This window comes from Lepus europaeus, chromosome 2 (genome assembly GCF_033115175.1).
Source record: "Lepus europaeus isolate LE1 chromosome 2, mLepTim1.pri, whole genome shotgun sequence".
In the NCBI taxonomy this organism is placed as follows: Eukaryota; Metazoa; Chordata; class Mammalia; order Lagomorpha; family Leporidae; genus Lepus; species Lepus europaeus.
In genome coordinates, this window is record NC_084828.1 from 95923084 (window position 1) to 95945944 (window position 22861).

General features: G+C 48.0%; 1 protein-coding gene across 10 annotated transcripts in view; it reads right to left on the bottom strand.

Annotated features, from left to right (window-relative positions):
- DGKG (diacylglycerol kinase gamma) overlaps window positions 1–22861 on the bottom strand; it is a 214507-nt gene that overhangs the window by 56784 nt on the left and 134862 nt on the right. For 6 of the 10 annotated variants that reach the window (XM_062211092.1, XM_062211135.1, XM_062211116.1 and 3 more), the window contains 2 exons: window positions 4146–4236; window positions 1713–1826 (listed from right to left, as the gene is read on the bottom strand). In XM_062211092.1, the coding sequence (XP_062067076.1) occupies window positions 1713–1826; window positions 4146–4236 (205 nt within the window). Of the gene's footprint in view, window positions 1–1712; window positions 1827–4145; window positions 4237–12816; window positions 12954–22861 lie in introns of those variants that run through there. The other 4 variants (XM_062211144.1, XM_062211125.1, XM_062211107.1 and 1 more) reach the window with 2 other exon arrangements.

Genomic DNA, 22861 nt, shown 5'->3' on the forward strand with positions numbered 1-22861 from the left:
GTCTGTGTTATTGGCAATGGAAAACAGACTACTATACACTGCTTTAAGATTAGACTAAATATCAAGGAATTTTGGAAGTTCTTATTTTTAGCCAGTAAAATGAAACATTTCCACTGAATGCAAAATAAATGCTCGAGTTGAAGCCTGCCTGGTTTGCTCCACCTAACTCCAATCGCATCTACAGACCTTTACAAAGCTATTCTGGGCCTGGGCTGGGAGAGGTGACTCACCTGCTTACTCAGGTGAACTCAGGTTAGATTGAATGTAGAGGGAAGAGGCACCAGGGAGAACGATGCGAGGCCTCCTTAGAACAGAGGAGGGGGCAGCTGGTAGGGTGTGGTGGGTCACATGCTGGCTTCTTACTTGGGATCCACAATCTACTAGCACCCAGGTTCCACATACAGCACTGCGTTCCAGGCCTTCCTCCCTCCTCCCATAGACAGAATGTTGAGGGCCAGCACTTGGGATATTTTGTTTTATGCTCCCTTTTTGATAAATGTAAACACTGCATGCCTGCTTTTGATGTTTCTGAAATGTCAGAATACATCTAAAACCCGTGAATAATAAGCAGTCAGACATGTCCCTCACCTGGCTGAGACTCTCCCCTCTGGATTCAGCTTTCTGAGCCCCTGCACTGCCCTGCCCGCTCACAGATGGTGGCCCTCGGGTGACCGTCCTACCCTCTCTTAGCGTCTGTTCGTCTTCCCAGGAAAGATGACTATGACACCTGCTTTGCAGAGTCCAAGCACTTAGCAGCACTGCCAGTTAAATTCAAACAACAGAACAGGACAGAGCCCCGGAAACTTTACTGTGTATAATGGCCTTGGGCGGTGGGCCAACCCTCTTCCCCCTGTGTGATGAGAACACTGAGCTTCAGACATAATCGTCAGCAAGTTACTTAACCCAAGTGCAGAACAGGGCCAATCCTCGGGCCTAGTGAACCCAAACCAGGGTCCTTTCCCTGGCAGTCTTAGCAGAGGGCTGCAGGGGAGCCTAAGGAACCTGGGGTCCCTGGAGTTCCTTCTGCCCTGCCCCCAAAGCAAGGTCTGGGGTGACGGAACTCACACGGCTCCCCAGGACTTGGTGGGTCTGGCTAAGGGGGCGCCGTGTTAGCCAGCTCTTGAGTGTTCTATCTTGTCTATTTCAGGGGTGGGACCAAGTCTCCTGTTCCTTCTCAATGAGCCATTAGTTTCAGAGAAAGAATCTGTAGCCCGTGTGAATGGATTCCCTGCAAAATCCCACTTGGACTCTAAGTTTCACCATCCAACTTTTTGCCAGTGACGAACAGGAAAGGATAGACTAGAATACAGCAAACAAGCCAAGAGACTGAGCGGACGTCACTCTCTGTTAAGTTGCTGGGCCCCTGTGCCTCAGTTTCCTCGCCTGTAAAGTGAGGGTGTAATATCTGTCCTGCCAAAAGACAGCGAGCTGCTGCGTGGGGAAACCTGCACACGTTAGGGCAGTTTCCTGACCATCTCCCAGACCGCCCGGCCTGCGTCCACTCCTGCCTGCTGTGAGCAGTAGGCTGTGTCATCTGCTCTTTGCAAAGCTTTTCTCGGCAGAGCTGCCCAGCTGCCTGCAACGGGAAGTAATCAAACGGTCTCACGCCCAATGCAGGAGGAAGACACCATGCATCTGTGCTGAAGGATTTACTGTGTTTTTCAGCCCTTGGTAGGTACATCTCTATTTATTGGGTTCCAAGCTAAACTCACTTCCAAAGATGTGGAATCTTCCCTCTTGCCAGTTTCCAGCCGTGAAGTCTTGGTCGAGTGATTTAATGGCTCTGAGCCTCGCTTCAAGAATGGGCTCATGCTTGCCTCACGGGGCTGTGGAACAAATGAGGGCACAAGTGCATGACTTTTCCTGGTCCTTTTTAAACTTGTTGGGCCCTTCTGTTTACCCTGCTACGCCTCTGTGCCCCGGTCTGCTTTTCCATAAAATGGGCTTTAGGATCCATGGCCTGCTTAGTTCACAACGTTGTTGTGTGGCTTTGGAATCAAGGCTGTGGTAGGGATTTGGATATGGTGATGCGTGCAGACCTGTAAGGGGCTATTGTCAGGCTCCTGTCCTCACAGGCTTGGGCTGTTGTGTGCAGTAGGCAACTTGTAACAGAGCTTCTCGTACCTGCTCACCCTGGGGCCCCTCCATGCTCTCACCTCTACCTACAATGCTTTGCACCTGTCACGCGCCTCACCCCCCTTCTGGATCCCAATGCCCAGGCCTATCTCCTGCTAGTCTCTGGATGCAGAAATTCTGTTGGCTGTCAGAGCTGCTGGTCATGTGACACCATCACCCCCCCACACATCCCCCCAGCTTGCCCTCATGAATAAATACTAAAAAGACTCATTATGGGAAGATAAGGAAAACAGGAAGTGCTTCTGAAAGCTCTCAGAGTGAGCAGCCCCACCCCCTCCCGAGGCCCCAGTGAGGCCAGGGCCCCCTCCACTACTGAGGAGGAGCTGCTGTGTCTTGCACCCGGAGGGGATGGTGGGGACGGTGGGGCACAGTCGGCTGGGCCTGGAGCCGGGAGGGCGGGCCACAGAGGCAGGGGAACTGGGCGGCTGTATTCTGGGCACCATTTCAAGGCCAGCTGCTGGGAGAACAAGCAGTCGCTGTGAGCCTGCAGCTGGCCGTGGTTAGACCAGGGCTGTCCCTCACTGGTGGTATATTTAAAGAGACCCCACCAGACGATCGTGCCAACAGGAAAAATGCACGCAGAGATCTGCTTGCCACGCTCAGAGAGCTGCCAAGGCCTCTCCACAGTGTGTTTAGGCTGAGCAGAGGAGAGTTGGTGCCTCGGTCTCTCCCAGGTATAGGTGGTTCACAGTTCTGTAGCCCCTGGGGACAAAGGCCCCTGGCCCTGGGGCCACTCTGCCCTCTGGCCAGTGGGGATCGGTTCCTCCCGCTCTGGTGTCAGTAACCCAGCAACCAAAGAAGACGGGCAGGCAGATGAGTCAAACCCAGCAGCCGCACAGAACCTCTGGCTGCGTGTTTTGTTTGTGAAAACTCCCTTTAGGCCAGAGCAGGCGCAGCAGCAGCAGCAGCAGGGTGTGGCCAGGCTGTCCCTCTGCCGCAGGCCAAACACTCTGCTCGCAACGCTGCCCGCCCTGCTGGCCACTAATGGAGGCTTTGAGACCACGCTGAGGGGCCCATCCTGGCCGAACAATCCAGCTGCCTCTTTCATTTGTTATTCTCCAGTAAAAAGCAGCCGAAAGGCTTGAATCCCACGGAGGTGGGACTGGGAGCTAGGAACTCTGGGTAGGAGAAGCCATGGAGAGCAAAGACAGGGGCTGCAGCAAAGTCTGGGCTCTCGGGCGGCCAGGCACCAAGGACATGGCCTTATAGCCACCCAGGTGAGGGGCAGGGAGTGGACAGCTCATCCCCAGGGAAGTGGAGCCCCAGGCAAGCTGTCACAGGCAGGCTGCTACACAGGCCGAATTAGGAAAGCACAAGCTATGTGATCCGTGGGGCCCAGCTCAACGTGAACATGCTAAAAGGCTACCAAGAATTTGGGATGGTGACAGAGAGCATTAAACCAAGAGCCCCTTTGAACACGGGGAACCTTTGTGACTGCACAGGTTGCATCCCCAGGAAGTAGACCCTGGGTACTAGAGTCAGCTCCTCCAGGCGGCTGTGCACACCAAAGCAGATGAGCTGGCGCAGGGGTGGGGGTGAGAGGTGGGGACAAAGCGGGTTTCTAGGCACCTCTGGCCTCAACCCCCAGGCCCCACCCCTGCTGCTCTGGCTAGCAGTTCCCCGACTTCTACCAGGCCAGGGCCATGCCTCTGCCCCCACTGCAGCCCTCTCCCTGTGTCAGTGGCAACTAAGTCTTTACCTTTCTGAATAGGGGCAATAGCAGCAGGGCCACAGTGGGAGGAGGGCTGAAGGCTGGAATGGATTGTGGCTCTGGGTCCCCTGGGCCTCTGGGTTCTGGAGCCCCAAGGGCAGGCCAAGAAAGGTAGGTCCAGCCACCAGACCCCTCTGGATGAGCCCATGGAGATGTCTGGGAACAGGATGGAGGGGCAGCAAAGAGACCTCACTGTGGATCGCCACATCAAGACCCCAGAGGACATGTCCTGAGTGTGTCACAGCCCAGGAGCAGGTCCAAGATTCAAGAAGTCTTCCCCCGCCCCTTGGAAACTTACCTCCAACTCTATGTGGTCGTGGAGTTTCTTGCAGGTGGCTGCAAAAGTCTCCGAGGTGCCGAACTCAAAGTACCACAGCTTGTTCTTCATCCTGGACCGTGAGGCAAAGAGACGGCTCAGTATCCTCTCCCTGACTTGGTCATGTACAATAGCTCTGGTGCGTGTACTGGAGGCCCAAGCCCTCAGCAATCCCTAGTCTTACATTTTCAGTACTTGTCAAGCAGTTGAATAGAGGACTGGACATTTCTGCCACCTGTTCTTGCAGGGAACTTAAGGGAAACCCACTCATTCCTTAGACATCATGACGTCTTGGGGTAACTGCTGACCACCCTCTAAACTTCCTGATCAGAGGGGGAGGAAGGTCTTCTTGCCTTGTCCTGTGAAAAGTCAACCAGAGGTGGCAAAGGTGACAGCATGCTCTGGTCACTGTCCTGTCTGCTAATGTAGAGGACTTCAGGCAGAGCCTTCCTTTGGGTACAGTTGGCGTATGCAGCCAAGACCACAGAGCCTGTGGACCTGTGAGGGGTGTGCAGTGTGAGGGCAGAGAGGGACAGTCCCACCATAGCCCACCCCAGATCTGTTCTGTTTTGTCTATGCTCTGATGGGTGGAAGCAGGGTGGTGAGAATTAGATTCACATTTGCAGGCAAGTTGAAAGAAGAAAAAAAATGTGAGTGGTTTGGTAGCAATAACCATCCGCTTGTCCAGCTGTATTTGCCTAAGGCACGGCAACTTCTCAGTTAGGGGAAGACTTTGTCATATTTACGTCAGAGTTACAGCTCACCATTTTAAATATTAAAAATTTCCTTAGGAGGAAACGAAACCAATCAATGGAGTTCCCATGCATCCGGGAGCTTTGCAAATCAGATGGTGTGCCTTGACACTTGGTAGCTGGGATCAGATAGGCACACTGGGAAGTGCTTCTGAAGGTATTCCACTGCTTCCATCCAACTGTCACCCCATTATCAGGGGTTGGCTAAGAAAAGGGATATCTGTCCAGTCTGTATGCTGACAGGTTTCGCTAAGGAAAGATTTAATAAAATCACATTCTTTTTGGCACTCGGGAGACAGGAAGCCGCCTCGCATGCTGCTAATCCCCTGTCCTCGGACCTGTGGACCAAGGGGAGAGGCGCGCTCTTCTAGGCTGCAGCAGTTGGCTCTTTAGAACAACAGACACCACTCCCTTTTCTCTGCATTTCTCCAAGGGTCTACCTAGAACCTGAAGGCTATGTTCCTATGTTCTGTGCAGATTGCTAAGGTCCAGTTGGTTGGGAAGTGGCCTTCCTGTCAGGATGCACAAAAAGAAATGTTAAACGATGGAGGAAGTAAGGTCTAGGGAATTCAACCTCATGACAAAAGAGGAACTGGATGTGCTTTAAGTAGAACAGTTGCCGCTCAACTACTGCCATGGCACAGATCTGTCTGAGATGTCCATCTCCTCAAGGCTTCCAGGTGACCGTGTGGGGTTATGGAGCAGGTTGAGTGCCCATGCCACAGCAAGCATTCTCCTCTGTACTCCCAGTAATGCCAAACAAGTGTTTTTGTTTCCTATGCATGTTATGCTGAAAAAGAACTATTGGGAAACATTGTGCTAGATTGGTAACTGGTTCTCTGTAATATGCAGGGTAATGTGCCAAGATAAATCACCTGGGATTGTTTTGAAATGCAGATTCTGCTCCTGAGGTTCAAGGTTGGTTGTCCTCTGTTTTCTAACAAGCTGCTGAGATACTACTCAGCAGGGATCACACTTAAGAGTCATGAGGCTCTGTGGTTCTCAAATATTAGTATTCATACGAATTGCCTGAGGCATGCCATTAAAGTGCTGCTCTCCAAGCTCTGTGGAGATGGCGTGTAGCTGTGGGAGGGGGCCCAGGGATGTGTATTTTTGTGAGTGTCCAGTCAGTCAGTGGGCAGGACCTTGAGAAGCATCGTTCTAGATCCCAGAGAAGTGAAAACCACGGGAACGGACAGTGAAGCCTGAAGGAGAAGATTCCCTAGAAAGGATGAAATGAGGGCCAGTGCCTTCCAACAGTCAGCGATGGCAAAACACCAAGTGAAGGGAAAACTCAGAAAACAAATGCCAAGGTTGAACATTCTTTTCCGGCAGCAAGAGCATCTCTGTAGCCAGGAGACTTGCAATGTGATTCCATTTTCAAATACCACTGCTGGTCTGAATCATGACTTTTGAAAGTTATTGCCAGGAGATTTAGAGTTTTAATAAAAATTTCCGGAAGCCATTGCTATTTTTGCCCAGAAGTGGCTCTTCTGATGATCTATCAAGGTTAAGAGGTCATGGGGAGGTCAGGATCACAGAATGACTGGCAGGATCAAATGGACTCCTTATCCACTGTGGACTATGTAACCTTTGGCAAGTTACCTAATACTCTCAGGCCTCAGTTTCTTCATCTGTAAAATGGAGATAACAAAAAGGTTTGCTTCAAAAGGCAGGTGAGGAGATGACATGAAATGATAGCAAATCAATTCACCTAATGTTTGATGCATACTGGGCTCATCAAGAATGTTAGCCACTCTCTTATTAGCTATTATTATTGCAGTGTCTTGAGCTGGCATATCTGGATAACATAATAAGGCAAAATGACAGATTGGGTAGTTTTACTATAGACGCTATATTTTTCTGAGCAAGAAAAATACGTGATAGTATTTGTTAGATTATGTGCCTTGACTTTTGGCAAAAAGAATATGTTCCCCACATGTATAATATAATAGATCTTTCCAGAGTCATAGACTGTACTTGAATCCTTGATTAATTATCTTGTCTAGGCACATGGTTGGCTAAAGATGTGATGTTTTCTGAGAAAGTGCATGTTTGGTGTGAGACTGTTGAAGTATCAATTCAACCAACCACCATTGTGCCAAGGAGTAGAGGGAGTGTGCTAGGTAAAAGGAAGAGCAAACACAGCATTCCATGAGCCAGACACCTAGAAAGGACAGACATGGAGGCAGACCACAGTGTAATGGGCTAAGCACTAGGCAACAGGGCTACATAGCAGGAGGGACACCCAATTCCTAGTGGGGCCAAGGGTGACCAGAGAAAGCGGGCCAGGGGAACAATGCCAGAGTTGAGTTCAGAAGGACAAGGGAGATGGAGGATGAGCACCAGGCAATGGGCAAGAGAGTGTAAAGTGCTGTTGGGGCAGACGCAGAGCTCAAGATGGGGACTGGCCAGTAAGGCTGGCGAGGCAGGCATGGGCAGGATTGTGAAGGCTAGGGATGCCATGTTTAGGTGTTCGGGCTTATCTTAAAGTCTGTAGGACAAAATGAACTATCCTTAGTTGGGGTTGAGGGTGGAGGTGGTGGCCATGATGACTTGATAAGATCTGTGTTTGTTAAAGATCATTCTGATCATTCTGTCCCAGGTGTGGAGAGTAGATTGGAAGGGAAGATATGTAGAAATCCAGGAGAGAGTTGCAAGGGCCTGAACAAAGGTAGCGCCAAGAGTGCTGGGGAGAAAGGTGAGAAAGGGTATTCATAGACTAGAATTGAGGTAGGACTGACAGGAGTGAGACTCCCAAGGTTCTGGCTTAGATAACGTGATAGATGGCAGATGTGGTTTCTTGAGAGAGGCCAACAGCTCTTCGGGGATTGTCCTCTTCGTAACTGAATGATAGCACTTTCGTCTTTGGCTCATCCATTCATCCATCCATCCCACATTGATTGTACCTTACTATGGGCCAGGCATGGTACACAATTCAGAGACATGTTATGATTTAGACTGGCAAAACCTCTGTCCTCACAGAGCCTACTTACTTTTAATACCTTCACTAAGACTCTAGTATTTGACCTTTGACCCAGAGGAGACTGTTTCTAAATCTAAAAGCTTCCATTTCCCTACTTTTAACTCAAACACTTTTTAGATAGAAGAGAATGCATGCTATTGCCTTGGTCTTATTTTGCATTCTGCTAAACACATCACACACACCATCTCTGTTCTTGTAGAAGAACCCTACCAGCTAGGTACTATAGCAACAAATAAGGAAATCCACAGATTGAAGTAAGTTCTCTGCCTCATCAGTACACCCACCATGATCACCACCTTTCCAAAGCCTTTCATAAAAGCCTACAGGCATGTAGTACCCTACCATTTGGCACGGGAGACATAGCCCTCACCTTTCCTGCGAACCCCAGGACCTGGATGCAAATGTTCCATGTTCCCCTTTGAAGATGTATCTCAGCTACTTTACTTCTAGCCTCTGTTCTTGGAACCTTTGTCTCTTCAGCTACAAAATGGGAATATTATTCTCTGTCTGACAAAGTCGTGTAGCTTGTGTGACAAAGGCGAAGCACTGAGCAGGTGTTTAATGCATAGTAATTGCGCAATGGCTCTGCTTCCATGTTGCTAGGAGACACAATTACTGGAAGTCTCATTCCCCAGCCTCTGCAGCAGTAGGGGCAGGAGTAGTGTGGGGGTCGATCCCAGGTGGCAAATTTTTTTTGAAGAAAATACAACAATGTTTTAATGATGGCTCGAATGCTTTTCTGCATCTCTCTTCCTGAGTTTTCTTTGGCCACCATTTCTTTCCTTCTTATAATCACCTTTCTGCTGGGGATGACTAATTGTTAACCAGTTACCCTGAGGCTGACTTCAGGTCTGAGAAACTCCTACATTCCTTGTCCGGTCCTAGGCTACCCTGGTGAACTGATCTTGGAGTGGAGATCCTCATCTGGTCTCCAGGGGACCCTCAGCCACGTAGATAGTGCCACCATGGACTGGGTTTTACTTCTGGATTTTCTAAAATTCCCCCTGGTTTATAAGAAAATAATAACACTGGTTAAGAGTTAGCTGACTCTTTTCATTTGGAGTCAAATAAGACTAATTAAAGACACTCTTTTATGTATGTCAGCAATATGGGGCTGGAATCAGTCACCATCCTGACAGCGATGAACAGCCTGTTGTCAAGAAGGCCCACAAGTGAAACCAAGCTAGCTGCTGGGCATTTGTAATGGCAGAGGCAATGAACTTGGCCCCTGCACCACTCTGTGCTCCTGGGGGCCTTTTCTGAGAATCAAGGAAGTTTTAAGGGCAATAGACTTTTGAAGTCATCAAAACATGAAAACATTTCTGTGGGCTTAGAAGTCTACACAGAGAACACTCCAGTGATTTCTAGAAATAGAAGCCCTTGAAGTGAAGGTATTCCTCTTTGTGGTTTGGACTTTGATAATCAGGTTCCCCAAGTGGTTCATGAGTCACAGGGTTAGTTAGGCCTCTGTTTGTCAGCATTAAGTTGGAGGCCTGGTGGAGCAGATGCTGCCCACAGGCTGGTGTTCTGAGCTGTGCAGTGGCTATGCTGGACCGGTAGACAAGGGCCTGCTTTCTAGCCCCGGTTCTCATCAGCCTAGCACATAACCCACTGACACCTCCCCTCCCCTCCCCTCCCTTCCCCTCCCCTCCCCTCCCCTCCTCTCCCACCGAGTCGCCTGGTTCCTCCAGGCCCAGTTTCCTCATTTTACATATCTTACATGAAGGGCTTGGATTTCCATGGTCTCTTCCAGCTCCCTACACAACTTGAGACCACTCAGTATAGAACATGGTGGGGCTGGCGCCGTGGCTTAACAGGCTAATCCTCTGCCTTGCGGGGCCGGCACACTGGGTTCTAGTCCCGGTCGAGGCGCCAGATTCTATCCCGGTTGCCCCTCTTCCAGGCCAGCTCTCTGCTATGGCCCGGGAAGGCAGTGGAGGATGGCCCAAGTGCTTGGGCCCTGCACCCGCATGGGAGACCAGGAGAAGCACCTGGCTCCTGGCTTCGGATCAGCGAGATGCGCTGGCCGCAGCGGCCATTGGAGGCAAAAAGGAAGATCTTTCTCTCTGTCTCTCTCTCTCTCTCACTATCCACTCTGCCTGTAAAAAAAAAAAAAAAAAAAAAAGAACATGGTGGGAGGACCTGTGTGCTCCACCACTGCTGCTTCATAGGAGTATGGGCCTGAGTGTTCCAGAGCAGTCATTTTGGAAAAAGAATCCAGAAATCTATGTTTTTATGTGAAATCTCCCGATACTAGAGTTTTAAGAGAATACTGAACAATTATCCTCGGTATCCAAGGGGGATTTGCTCCAGGACCCTCCATCAATACCAAAATCCATGGGTGCTCAAGACTCTTATACGCCTTTAAAATGGTGTTATATTTGCATATAGCCTTTTTCCATCCTCCTATATACTTTAACTTGTATCTAGAGTATTTATAATGCCTAATTCAATATAAAGGACATATAACCAGTTATTATTTAAGGAATAATGGCAAGAAAAAGTCTGTAAATGTTTAGAGGCCACATATGGAGAAGGCGACTGTATAGTCAAAACCCACACATCTGAAACAACTATACCTAGCCAACAGACCATTTATGTGCACCAATTATGTATTTTCAAAAGGTTCATCTTAATAATAACAAATCACCTCGTTTAATGCCCTCTTTTAGGCTAGTGGTGGTGGTGTTGCCACTGCTACTGAAGACAACAGATGAGCATCATGGTGTTAAGGTAAAGAATGATGTGGCGCAACCAAGCAGGTGTAATAAAAACACAGATAGGGCCAGCACCGTGGCTCAACAGGCTAATCCTCCACCTTGCGGTGCCGGCACACCGGGTTTTAGTCCCGGTCGGGGCGCCGGATTCTGTCCCAGTTGCCCCTCTTCCAGGCCAGCTCTCTGCTGTGGCCCGGGGAAGGCAGTGGAGGATGGCCCAAGTGCTTGGGCCCTGCACCCCATGGGAGACCAGGAGAAGCACCTGGCTCCTGCCTTCGGATCAGCGCGGTACACCGGCCGCAGCGTGCCGGCCGCGGCGGCCATTGGAGGGTGAACCAACGGCAAAGGAAGACCTTTCTCTCTGTCTCTCTCTCTCACTGTCCACTCTGCCTGTCAAAAATAAAAAAAAAATAAATAAAATAAAAATAAAAACACAGGGCAAATGCAGCTACAGTCGAAATTATAATTAAAATAATGAATGTTGGTAATAATGTTGAAAATCCTTTACTTGTTAAAATTTATTATTATTTGAGTCCCAAATATCTTTGAAAATTTAGTAATTGCATTAACCAAAGTTTACATTAAGCATTAAAAAAAAAAAAAAAAGGAGCCAAGGCAGGTGAAATTAGCTCTAAGTCCAGGGTGTCAAGTCCTGTAGGGGCCCATGACTCACTTCACAGGTGCTACGGAGGCCATCTGTGTCACCAACACACCCAGCTGCCTTGGCCCATTGGAGAGCTTGTCACCACATCTAATCCCTTCTGCATTCTGTCCCCTGTTCTCACTGCTCATTGCAATGGGCACTTGGTGACCCTCAGGCACAGAGCTGTGGATGGAATAATCTTTTCCAAGAGGCAGCAGTGGCCCCCTTTGGTTCAAGGGAAAGTGAACAGCCAGCAATCTGGAAGGAGGCTTTATAAATAGCCGCTTTTGTACTCTGAATGTGACGCTTGTGCCTGCTGTTCCTGCCAACAGATTTGTGTTGGCTCAGTGTATTTCAGTCTCAAGGGCCAAGGTATTCCCTGGCTTGTTTCCATACTTGGGACAAGACGGGTGTTCACAGCACTCAGAAAAGTCTAGGGGAGAGAGTGACAGGAGGACTGGAGACCGGCTACCAGGAGAGAGTGCATAAAAACATGAGGCACAAGAGAGAGGACTCAAGGAATAAGAAGGGACTCAAAGGGACAGAAAGGCAGATCAGGGAGGGAGAAACTTGCTTAGGATATGTTTTACTGTATAGATAAAGATGGAAGCCTCCACATAACCCATGAAGACACTTCCTGGGCAATTTTCACGAGTGAAAAACTACCTGTGAAATCACAGATGACAGATGGCACTTAAGGGGCCTTCAGGCTTTAGGGATTCCTAGTCAGGAGGTGATAGCTTCCAAAGTACAAATGGAGGCCATGAGATTTTGTCAATATTTCCTAGTGCAGAACAGTATTTGCACATTGACTCCCAATAAAGACTGCATAGGCTAACTAGTGGGTTACTTTTTAAATGTAGAGTGGAATTCAATCAATTAATATTCGTTACTGCTTAGTAACTAGAGACACTGATGGAATGGCAAATGGATGTTGAAAAATAAAACTAGAGAGAAAAAAATATTCCTTAGAACAGCCTTTGGCTGACGAAAGTCTTATTCAATACCACACCCACGGTGGAGGCGGGGTGGGAACGATTGCATACAGCAGTCTGCATTCGATGGCAAAAGGGAGCGTGCAGAGCTACTACTGCCTACCACGTCCGGGTGGATGGTGGCTGTCTTCTAAGCCACGCAGCCTTCACATGGTATGTTACTAGGAGACTGAGATCAGTTCTCGGTGACGCAGCTGGGAAGTTCAGAGCTGGAATGCAAGCCCCAGCTAAAGAGTTCCAGGCACATCCTTTACTGTTTCATTCCTCCGGCTCCCACTGCTGACACAGAGGCATCTGAGACAGAGAAATCTCCAAAGTCACCAGAGCAAGTGGCATGTGTGAGAGCTGGCTCTGCTTACATCTACTGCGTGGGCTGTGTGCATGGCCCTGCTCTGGGTGGCTGGGATCTCATGACACTCCTCGTCCTCCTTGTCACAAAGTCAGTGGTCTGGTGGCAGGTGTTTGGGGTAGCAGTTAAGCTGATGCTGGGACACCCACATCCCGTATCAGGGTGCCTAGGTTCAAGACCAGGCTCTTCTTCTGATTCCAGTTTTCTGCTAATGTGCGCCCTGGGAGGGAGTAGGTGGTGGCTTAGGCATTTTACTTCTGCTTTAGCCTGGTCCGGCCCTAGCTGTTGTATGCAGCTGGAGAGTGAATCAGTAGACGGAAGATCTCCATCTCTCTGGCTGTCTTTGCTCTTCAACAACAATGGAAATAAATTAAAAAAAATTTTTTTTTAAAAGAAAGCGGCTGGATTCCCCCTTAAATCTGTGGTCTCCACTCTTGCCCCACACCAACAAAGGGCACAATGCATGAACCTCATGTTTAGAGTGGCCTCTCCACCCCTTCAAGGGTAAAATTTGGCTCCAATCAGTTTGCTGCCTCTGAGCAGGGACCTTCTCTCCCATATAAGACACTTGTATCTATGGATGACAGGTGCATTCTCCTCTGATTGGCTCTTCTGAGCGCTGTGTGGCACCTGACAATATTCACTCCTTTGATGGGCTTCCCCAAGTTCTATCTGGCATCTGCCAATATTTGCTCCTAAGGGCAAGACACAAGCATGATGAAGCCTCCCGAAGGCTGACATGCGGCACACAGTGACATGTGTGTGCACAGGCCCCAGCAAGAAGGTTTCTCTGCAACTCATGAGTACCATGGCTCTATGTGCCCAGACGCCGCCTCTCTGGCTGTCTCTGAGGTCTCAGAAGTCTGACTAGAACACCACCGCGGGGACGTGAATGCCACCACGTGCTCCTGGGGCAGCCCTCAGGAGAGACTGGAGGAGGCCGGGCCAGGCCCCATCTCGTTGGGGGTCCCCTTCCAGGGATCCTGAGTCTCAGGGTTTGTGTCTTGTATCTGGCCTTGCTAGGAGACAAAAGTTCTCTCCCCCCGCACAAAGAACAAAAACAACCTCTCAGTGTTGGGCTGCTTCTGAGCAACCCTTTCCCCTCAGAACAATCTTTCCTGGAAAGAACCTCCTTCAGGTGATTTGGCTGTGGCTGAAGGGCAATAAAGTCCTCCCAAGCAGTTATCAGACAGCAGAGTCATAGACTGGGACCACAGATCCCTGCTTGGAGGGAAAGGGGAATGGCAACCGGGTAGGAGCCTGCATCCCTAAGGTTCCCTAGTGATGACTCCTCTGGCCTTCACTGAGCAAGGCTGAAATGAGGAACTGTCAATCAGGGGAAGCAGGCCCATCCCCTCCCTGACTGCAATTAGCAGGTGGACCCTAGAGGGAGGCAGCAGAGCTCTGCCCTTCCTCTCCAGTCCCTCCCCCCTACTAGGCCCTGCCCCCAACTATTGGGAATAATCTTGACTTTCCACTTACCCACCTCCCAATTCTTTACTGGGTACCCAAACTGCACCAGCTGCCTCCCACACCCAGGGTGGCCCTCCTCTGGTGGGCACCACTGTGGCTAGTTTGTAAATGTGTCTGAGATGGCGGTGCCTTGGCAAAGGCAAAGCCATGGAACCTGAGAGGGACAGGCTGCAGGAGCCTGCTCTCCCCCTCCCTCTCCCAGCCAGCCTTTCTGACCCCCAGGCAGTGTGTGATGTGTGACAGGTCCAGTTACACAGTGCCTTGGGTAAGTCAGTCAGCCCTTTGTCACTCAGCATATTGCCCCTTAGATGTGATGTTGGGGTTGGGCTAGCCCACAAAAGCCAATGAACCCATCAGGTACTTGAAGTACAATGTGTGGTTTTGGAAACAGCTTGAATGGGGCTGAAAGAATTCTGGTAAGAAGTCAGAAAGGCATGGGCCAGGCAGTACCTCACTTACTTGCTGCTGCGTGACCTCGGGAGAGGTATGTAGTCTCTGTGTCTTCATCTTTGAATTGGGATGATGTAACCTGCCTTACAAGGATTCCTGGGAATATGGGGGAATGTATTTGGGTCAAATGCTATCCACTCAAATAGAGCTCCATTGCCACCTATAAAGTTGACTCTGTGGACTCACGGATTTGGAGTTCCAACTTGAAACATGAGTAGTATATCTTCCTGCTGAATTGGGATTGAGGATCTTTGCTTTCCTCAACCTCCTGGAAGAGAAACAGGGGGGCCTTTCCATCCTCATGTCCCTGGCGATGACCCTGAAGTCCAGGCCGAGGTGTTTATGAGTGGCACTGGAGATGTCCGAAGCGTTTATGAGTGGCACTGGAGATGTCAGAGGGAAAGTGAGAAGCGGCAGAGGCAGGAAGGGCAGTCGAGGGCACACACGTAAGTCTGCATCCTATCTCTTTTGCTGTCATTAAACTCCACGATGGTCCAGTTACTTCCTTCTGTTTCCTGTGCCTCCCATGCCATCAACCATCCAGATGCCTCCTGGTGTGAACTGAGTGCAGGCTAAGGAGTTCCCACCTGCCTCCCTTATCTTTCAAGTCATGGGATTGTTAGCAGGGCAAGTCTAAAACTCATGCGATGGGGCAGATGCCTGAGTACATCCCCCTTCCCTTTCCTAGTCCCTCTTCCTCTTGTGCCAGTTTAAAAAGTCTTAAACAGGAAAGCACCAGCCAGAGTCTCGCTCTGCCGAGCAGCCCGCAGTGAGCACTGGCAGCAAACCCCTTCTGTTTCATCCTTTTGAAAATCTCGTCCATATGCTCTCTCAACTTTGCTTCCACTCTGAAGTTTGCGACTTTCACTTGTGTGCACACCCGATACCCATGTCAGCGACTGTGATGTATGTGCCCTTGTCACCCCTGCCTAGTCTAGGGTTGTGGCTGTGTGTTCTACCCCACCTCCTCTCTGTCTGCGTCTCTAAGGCCGTGCTTGCCTCCCCCCATGCACGTGGCTCATTCAGTTTGCCCCTCACGGTGCAGCTGGCAAACGTGTCCCAGCCAAAGGTGTGGCCCGATGTTCCTTCCTGCCAGTTCCTCGGGAGAACTGCTTGGCAGCCACCTCTGCCACGTCTCTTATTTCCAGCTCACACCTGCTGCCCCTCCATGGGCTGTGATTTTAGTTTCCTTTGAACATTCTAATTTATCCCCTTTAGATCGCATTTAAAACTCTCCTGTTTGGTTTTCAAGTCTCTGGCCAAAACCTATTCCTCTTAGTTTATGTGACAAGCTCCCAGTTCCTTGCCAGGGGCCTCTCATTCCAGCATCAAAATCCATGCTCCAGAAGAGCTGCTCTGTGTCCTCATATTTGCCCATTTCTTCTAAGATACTTAACGTTCTTTTTGCATGGTCTTAGGAGGTTAGAATCTATATGGGTGTACCTTATAAAGTTTGCAGAAGAATGAAAGAAAAAGGTAAATGCCAAAAAATCGTGGTTCATGCAGAGTTTGTCCATAATGCACATTTTCCACAAACTTTCTGAAGACCTCTCATAATAAAGGCTCTACCTTTATCCTACAGAAAAGAAATATAATTAATTGGGAATTTCCCAAGTTGTTGTTGTTGTTCATCAATTGAGGCTCCCTCCGACCCTGTCTTCCTGCGAATCTCCTCTTCAAATCTGGCAGAATTCACTTCAGCACATGCTGGAAGAAGACAGTTTGGGTAAAGCCTCATGCTTTTACCTTTTTTCCAACGTGGATTTCCTTCTTCTGTCTATGTTTATTTATTAATCTGATTCCGACTTTGCTTTATGTTCTCTGTGGCCATCTGGGTCCCTTTTCTTTCTGGATCACTTCTTTCATGACCCTTTACCAATACAAATAAACTCTTCCTCAAGCCCATTCATTCTGCCCTTGGCTAGGAAACCAGTTTAGATTTACAGCATCAACAACTTGTGACCAATTTCAAGCAAGAAAAATAATTTCCCCGTCACGTCCTTGAGGTTAGATTTCCTGGACATCAGTGTGACCACTTGGAAGTCCAAGAATCATATGGGGCCTGGGAATGTGCTTATTTGGCTTGCACAGTGATTTTTAAAATTGGAAAATTTTACATACACACTTGGAGCCCAACTTCTCTTGAGAAATCAGATCTATTAATATTAGGTTGCTTTCCAACCTGGAAAAATTGGCTGGATCTGAGTGCTGGATGAATCCCTGTACCCAGGGCACATGCTTTCCAGTTTGCTGGAGTCCCCACCCCTCCCTAAAGCCTCACATCCATCCACTTTTCTCATTTTCATGAACTGGCTGGTCTCAGCAGGCATTTGATTTTATGACCCTTCATAGAAATCTTTGTAGTTTCTTCCTGGAAGCCACTTTAAAAATATCTCCCCTACTTCCTTGCCAAACTGATTCTTCCCATCTGCACTAATGGTACCTTTGGACACAAATCCTAACATATGTGTGATTTCAAGGGCAAAAGCTGAAGCTGTTAGCATGTGCAAAGACCATATTTACAGAAATAAAATATCATCCAAATCCACCACTTCTGGGAAACAAATGCTTTGGTTGCTCTGTGGGAGGTACAACCTGGTTGGTATATCAACTATTCCATAAGAATGGTGCACTGAGCAATGAACTTGTCTTTCAACTCCTGGAAAAGTACCTTATGCTCATGTTTGCATTTCCCCTGAATTTTCCAATTTGTGCAAATGAAGATTATTATAAATTGTACTGTTAAGATATCAAGTTTTTTATTATTAAGAGACAAATTATCTTGTTAGTGGACTATCCAGCCCTTCAAATCTCTTCTTCTCTTCTAACTTATTGGCTCACTGTTGACCATTTCATTATTCTTTAGTACACGTACTACCAGATGGGTGAAGGAAAGGATTAAACCATGAACCAAGCAAACAGCTCAAGTTCAAGGCCATCTTCTTTTGCTAGCTTCACCCCAGCCTTGTGCAAATCTGCAGAAACCCAGATGGAGAGTGGTCGCCATCTAAGTTTAGGGATGAAGTGGAACAGAAGAGGCAGGGGAGAATCTAACGAATTAGTATGCTGTGCTGACACTGCCAGTGAGATTTTCACTGAGATGAACTGTGAGATTTTCCCAGTCTGAGTCCTGGAGAGGCCTTTCCCACCACCTCTTAGCCTGTGGTAACCGAAAGCTGGAGATTCAGACACACTTTCAGCTCATGGAGTTCAAAGGCAAGGTAGGGTCCTTGTCTTGATTGGCACTTTGGAATGCTCTCCAAAACGGTCCACTTTCAAGATTAAAGAGACTATTCAACAGAATAGAAAACGTCTGTTACTAGACAGTGAGGAATTCCAATCTGAGTGTAGGTTCAATAAACATGAATATTCAGAGATTACGTAAGTCCCTGGTGCTTTGGTAATTTGAGGGTGCTAAGTACATTCTTGGAATAAGGAGAGCTCCTCTTTCATTGAAGAGCATTAGAAGATTGGGAAATGCTTTCTTAGTAAAACATGAAGTGGCAAACCCCTTGCACATGCATACCAACATTTAAACACTCCACCAATCTTCAAAGGAAAGATCTCCATCTTCAAAGTAGAGATTTGATGGCCCTCTTCTTATAGGTGTTTATGGAGGGGATACTTATACTGGGACGGGGTCTGAAATCCAAAGCCCTCACCAAACTAAGGCTCTTTGTCATGATCACAGATGAGAAACACCACACCATGCATGTAAGTTAGAGATCCTACAACGGCCCCCACATCAACTGCATGTTCTCCTAAAAAATTCCCATAGTGGGGGCCGGTGCAGTGGCATGCTGGGTAAAGCTGGCACCTGCAGAGCTGGCATCTGATATGGGTGCCAGTTCGAGTCCCAAGTGCTCCACTTCTGATCCAGCTCCCTGCTAATGCACCTGAGAGAGCAGTGGAAGATGGCCCAAGTGCTTGGGCCCCTATACCCATGTGGGAGACCCAGAAGAAGCTACTGGTTCCTGGCTTCAGAATGGCCCAGCTCCAGCCATTATGGCCATTTGGGGAGTGAATAGCGGATGGAAGATCTCTCTTTCTGTCACTCCCTCTCCATCTTTGTAACTCTGCCTTTCAAGTAAAATAAACAAATCTTAAAAAAATTTCTGTAGTGATCAACAGCATCAAGTCCATCTATTTTTCTACTCCAGTTCTCACAAGCAATTGTGATATAGTTGTAATTTCCATTTTACACACCAGAACATTAAGATTCAGAGAAGTGAGTAATTTCCCAACAGTACTCAGTAAACAAGAGGTAGTGAGTGGGGTGAAACTCAGCTCTTCTGATGCTGAACACACGAAACTCAGGCACTGGTGTCTACATTTCAGAGTTACGTGGTGTGTTGGATAGCAGAGTTGGAAAAACCATTTATCCAATGATTCTCGAGAGATAATTTACTTATTTCATTCAAGAGTTACTGCATTTCTTGATAAGTTTAGTGAAAGACTGCTTTCAAAATTTCCTTTGGTCCAAAGAGTAAGTGAAATAAAACTTCAGGAAATGTTGATTTAGAAGATGAATTAAAAGGAATAACTTGAATATTTCTTGAGACCATTTATTACCCTTCACCTTGCTGTCCAATTTCTTCTTCATAAAATGGTTGTAATTATGAATAGTTTTTGAAATGTCAGGATGAATATGCTAATCATATCAGCTCTAAATATAAAGATGGACTTCAGGGTATCCCAAAAAAAGGGACAATGGTTCCCCTGAGTTCTAAATAGTGAAGTACAATAGAAGACAAATAAAGTCTGACATTCTTTTCTCAGGATCTTAGCACAAACACAAACAAACAACATGCCCAACCAAGTTGAAGATCATCTAAGTTGATTTCTGCATGAGATAATCTGAAATTGTGGTGGTGAAGAAAAGAGAATGACACATGGATTTCTTCTTCAATGTGAATTTCCACTTCCACAACCAGATAGCATGCTTTGAAGCTCAGGGTTTGTAAGAAAGCCCTGTGGTTGATTTCTGTGGTTCCTTCAGCCATGAAATGTCCTACCTCCCCTAGGTACCTCAGGGTGGCCATAACAAATGACCTTCATCTGTCTACTGAGGCACCTGTCTCTTCTTTATGTTTCCTCCTGGAAGCTGTCTCTTTCTTTTTCTTTCTGGGTCTCTTCCTGACCCAATACCCTGTGACATTTCAGCAAGGCTCTGTATGTAAGGGTTCCAGTATTTCTAGGAGCCCTGAAATAGTTTGAAAGGTAAGTCCTTCCTTCCTTGATCCATTCAAAATACAGTTGCTGAATGAGCAGCCCCATTGTCCACTCATCCACCTATAGGAGAAAGTGCACATGCCTGTATAGACCACCAAGATCTTGCTGTAGCTGTCTCCTACCTGCCCCCCACTACATCCCATCTGGGCCTGGAGCCTCCAGCCATTCTTCTCATATTCTGTATCCTCCCATCCTCCTTCCTTTTCCAGGCCACTTCCCTCCTCTTAGCATGTTCCGGTTCCCTGTCCCACTGGTAAATTCTATTTCTCACCCAAGCTCTCCCTCAAATGTTTCCTTTGGAAATCTAATTTCACTTCCTTAAAGAGGTGCTCCCACAACACCCTCATTCTTCAGGGTCCCTCATTAAAACAAAGCTCATCACGTTATATTGAAATGCTTTCTTTTGCGAGGCCTTGAAGAGCTCTCTGTGGGGACTGGCTGGTGTAGGTCAAATTGTGTCTCCCCCACCACCTCCAACTCCACTCAGAAGACATGTGGAGTCCTAACGCTCTCTACCTGTGAGTGAGGGCTTTTTTGGAAATATGGTCTTTGCAGATGTAATAGAGTTAAGATGAAGTTATGCTGGGTTAGGACGGGTCCAATCCAATGACAGGTGTCCCAATGAGGAGAGGGACATCTGGACAGAGACCCGAGACAAACAGGGAAAATGCCAGGTGATGATGGGATCAAAATTGGAGTGACAGATGACCTACAAGCCAGAGAATGCCAAGGAGAGCCAACAACCACTACAAGTGTGGGGGGCAGCATGGAATGGATCCTCCCTTGGAGCTAGCGGAGAAGTGATGCTGCCACCAGCCCCGGGAACTAATAAATGTGAGAATAATTCCTGTTGTTTTCAGCCACCCAGACACAGCCATTTGTTATGGCCACCCAGGGACACTGATCAAGTCAGCGATAACATCTGCATGTGCGCATCTTCCCAGAGAGGCTCTTGGGCTCCCGGAAAGAAGGGGCTGTGGTATTAATCTCTCCTCTCAGCCCTGCTCAACGCACTGTCGCTGGATGAAAGCACAGGCACAACAACCCCCCTTTTTGGCTTTAGCTCAGTGGACCCCAAAGAGATCTTAGACCCTTCTTGGAGTGAGCAAGCTGATGAATGAGCGGGAGGGAGAGCAGGGGAGCTGCCCAGCAGAGAATTGCAGAGGACAAATCAACATGGGAGGCAATGTGACAAAAGGTTCTGGACTGAGTTCCAGAGAAGGTGGGGTGCAGAAGTGGAGGTCAGGCCCAGAGCTGGCTGCGGAGGGAGTGCTGAGGAGAGTGGAGGCTGCATGTGAGTGATGTGACCAGGCCACAGGAGATGTCACCCTGGGCCCAGGACCTATGGGCACTGGGGCAGGTGCATAGGTAGGTAGGAAGGTTGGAGCAAGACAGAGAAGGCTGCACTGGTGCCTGAGGAGCAGGACTTCATAAAAGGTCTTGATGCAAAGCAAGGGAGCTTACATCCCAGGAACTGGGGCATGGGTTGTGGTGGTGGGTACCTGTGCGGCAGCAAGATGGTGAAAACCTTGGCTTCAGCTGGGGTGGGGCCCGGAGGGCAAAGCATGAAGATGGCCCAGGGGGTGGCTATGGAAAACCTGAAGCAGAGGACATTTTGGGGGCGAACTGGGGACTGAGGAAGAAAGGAGGGAAGGGGCCTAAAGGGGACAACCCGGTCAGTTGGGGGGTGGGAGACACAGCATGTCCATCTGGTGGGGGTCCTGGTACATGTACGAGTAGACCCCAGGCTCAGAGAAGATGCTGGGTTTGTCATCCCAGCAAATGAAACTGTCTGTCTGGAAACCTTGGCAAGAGGTGCCACAGCTTCTCCCAGTAATACATTTCAGCCTTTGCTGCCACTGGAGTGCTCCTCTCCCCAGAAACAGCTCTCACTTTTAAAGCACATCCCCCACTCTCATTCGGTTTTGAGTGGAGGAGAAGGGAAAGGGGTGTGGTCACTACTTCTTGTTTTGAGTCCTTCACACTGGAGGCCCATTTCCAGTACGCTCTGTTTCTCTCCAGGAACAATGGCTTTGGTTTGTTCAGTTTCCTCATGGGCTCATGTCTGTGATGCCTGTTTGATCTCTTTCTTAGGTGCTTCTTTGGTCATGGCAAAGCACACTGGGAACACAAAGGGGAGGGAAGTATATTGGATAAGTGGAAGCTTAGGAGACACAGGTTTAAATAGCAGCTCCCACACTGACTGGTTGTGTGGTCTTGAACAAGACACAGATCGCTCTGAGTCTCAATTTTCTCAAGTGTAAATTGGATTGGTAAGATTTATCTTCTACTTAGTGAGTTGGTACCAATTAAAAATCATGTACATGAGAGTCTTGAAAACTCTTAATATACGGTGACTATTGCTAGTATGGGTTGGAGCAGGACTGGTTAAACCAAGAATGCTACCTTTCCAAACGCTTTAACATCATCAGAGTCATTCAAGCTTCAAAAACCGTACTGCTACGACTTTCAGATGGCAACACTGCTATCTCTGGTAGTCAAATAAAGCGCAAATTGGTCCTGTTGAGATACAGCAAAAATACAGAAAAGACTAGGACCTGTGCTGGGAAAATACAATCTGTTTTATTCCCTCCACAAAAGTACAGCTTTATAACGTATCAGAGTTATTTAAATTGCCTAGGGAACTGAGTAATGATATCTTTGTTTTCCTATTGACTGAACAAAATCATGGAGACGTTTTAACTGGAAAAGACTAATAAAACTGCCACTGCAGATAAACCCACTTGAATCCTCTCCTTTCTATCATCTTGCTTTCATAGCCTATAAACGCTTCTGTGTTAGTGATGTTTAGAACCAGTGTATACAGTGTGAGCGCAAGTAACTCAAATTGTTCAATGAAAGTGCTGAAGAAAGTAAAATGCTGACGCCGTTTATTTCTTGGGGAAGGGAGTGTGACATGATGTGTTGTTCTATAGTGAGCCTGAATGACTTAAAAAAAAAAAAACCTGAACATAGCATATAACTTTATAAAAATGTATTATCCCAAATAGTTTAAGGTGTGTATGTATATCAAGTTAACTGCTATAAAATACCAAAATGCAAATATTGTGATTCTGAATAATGGTACTAAGAGGGTTTGG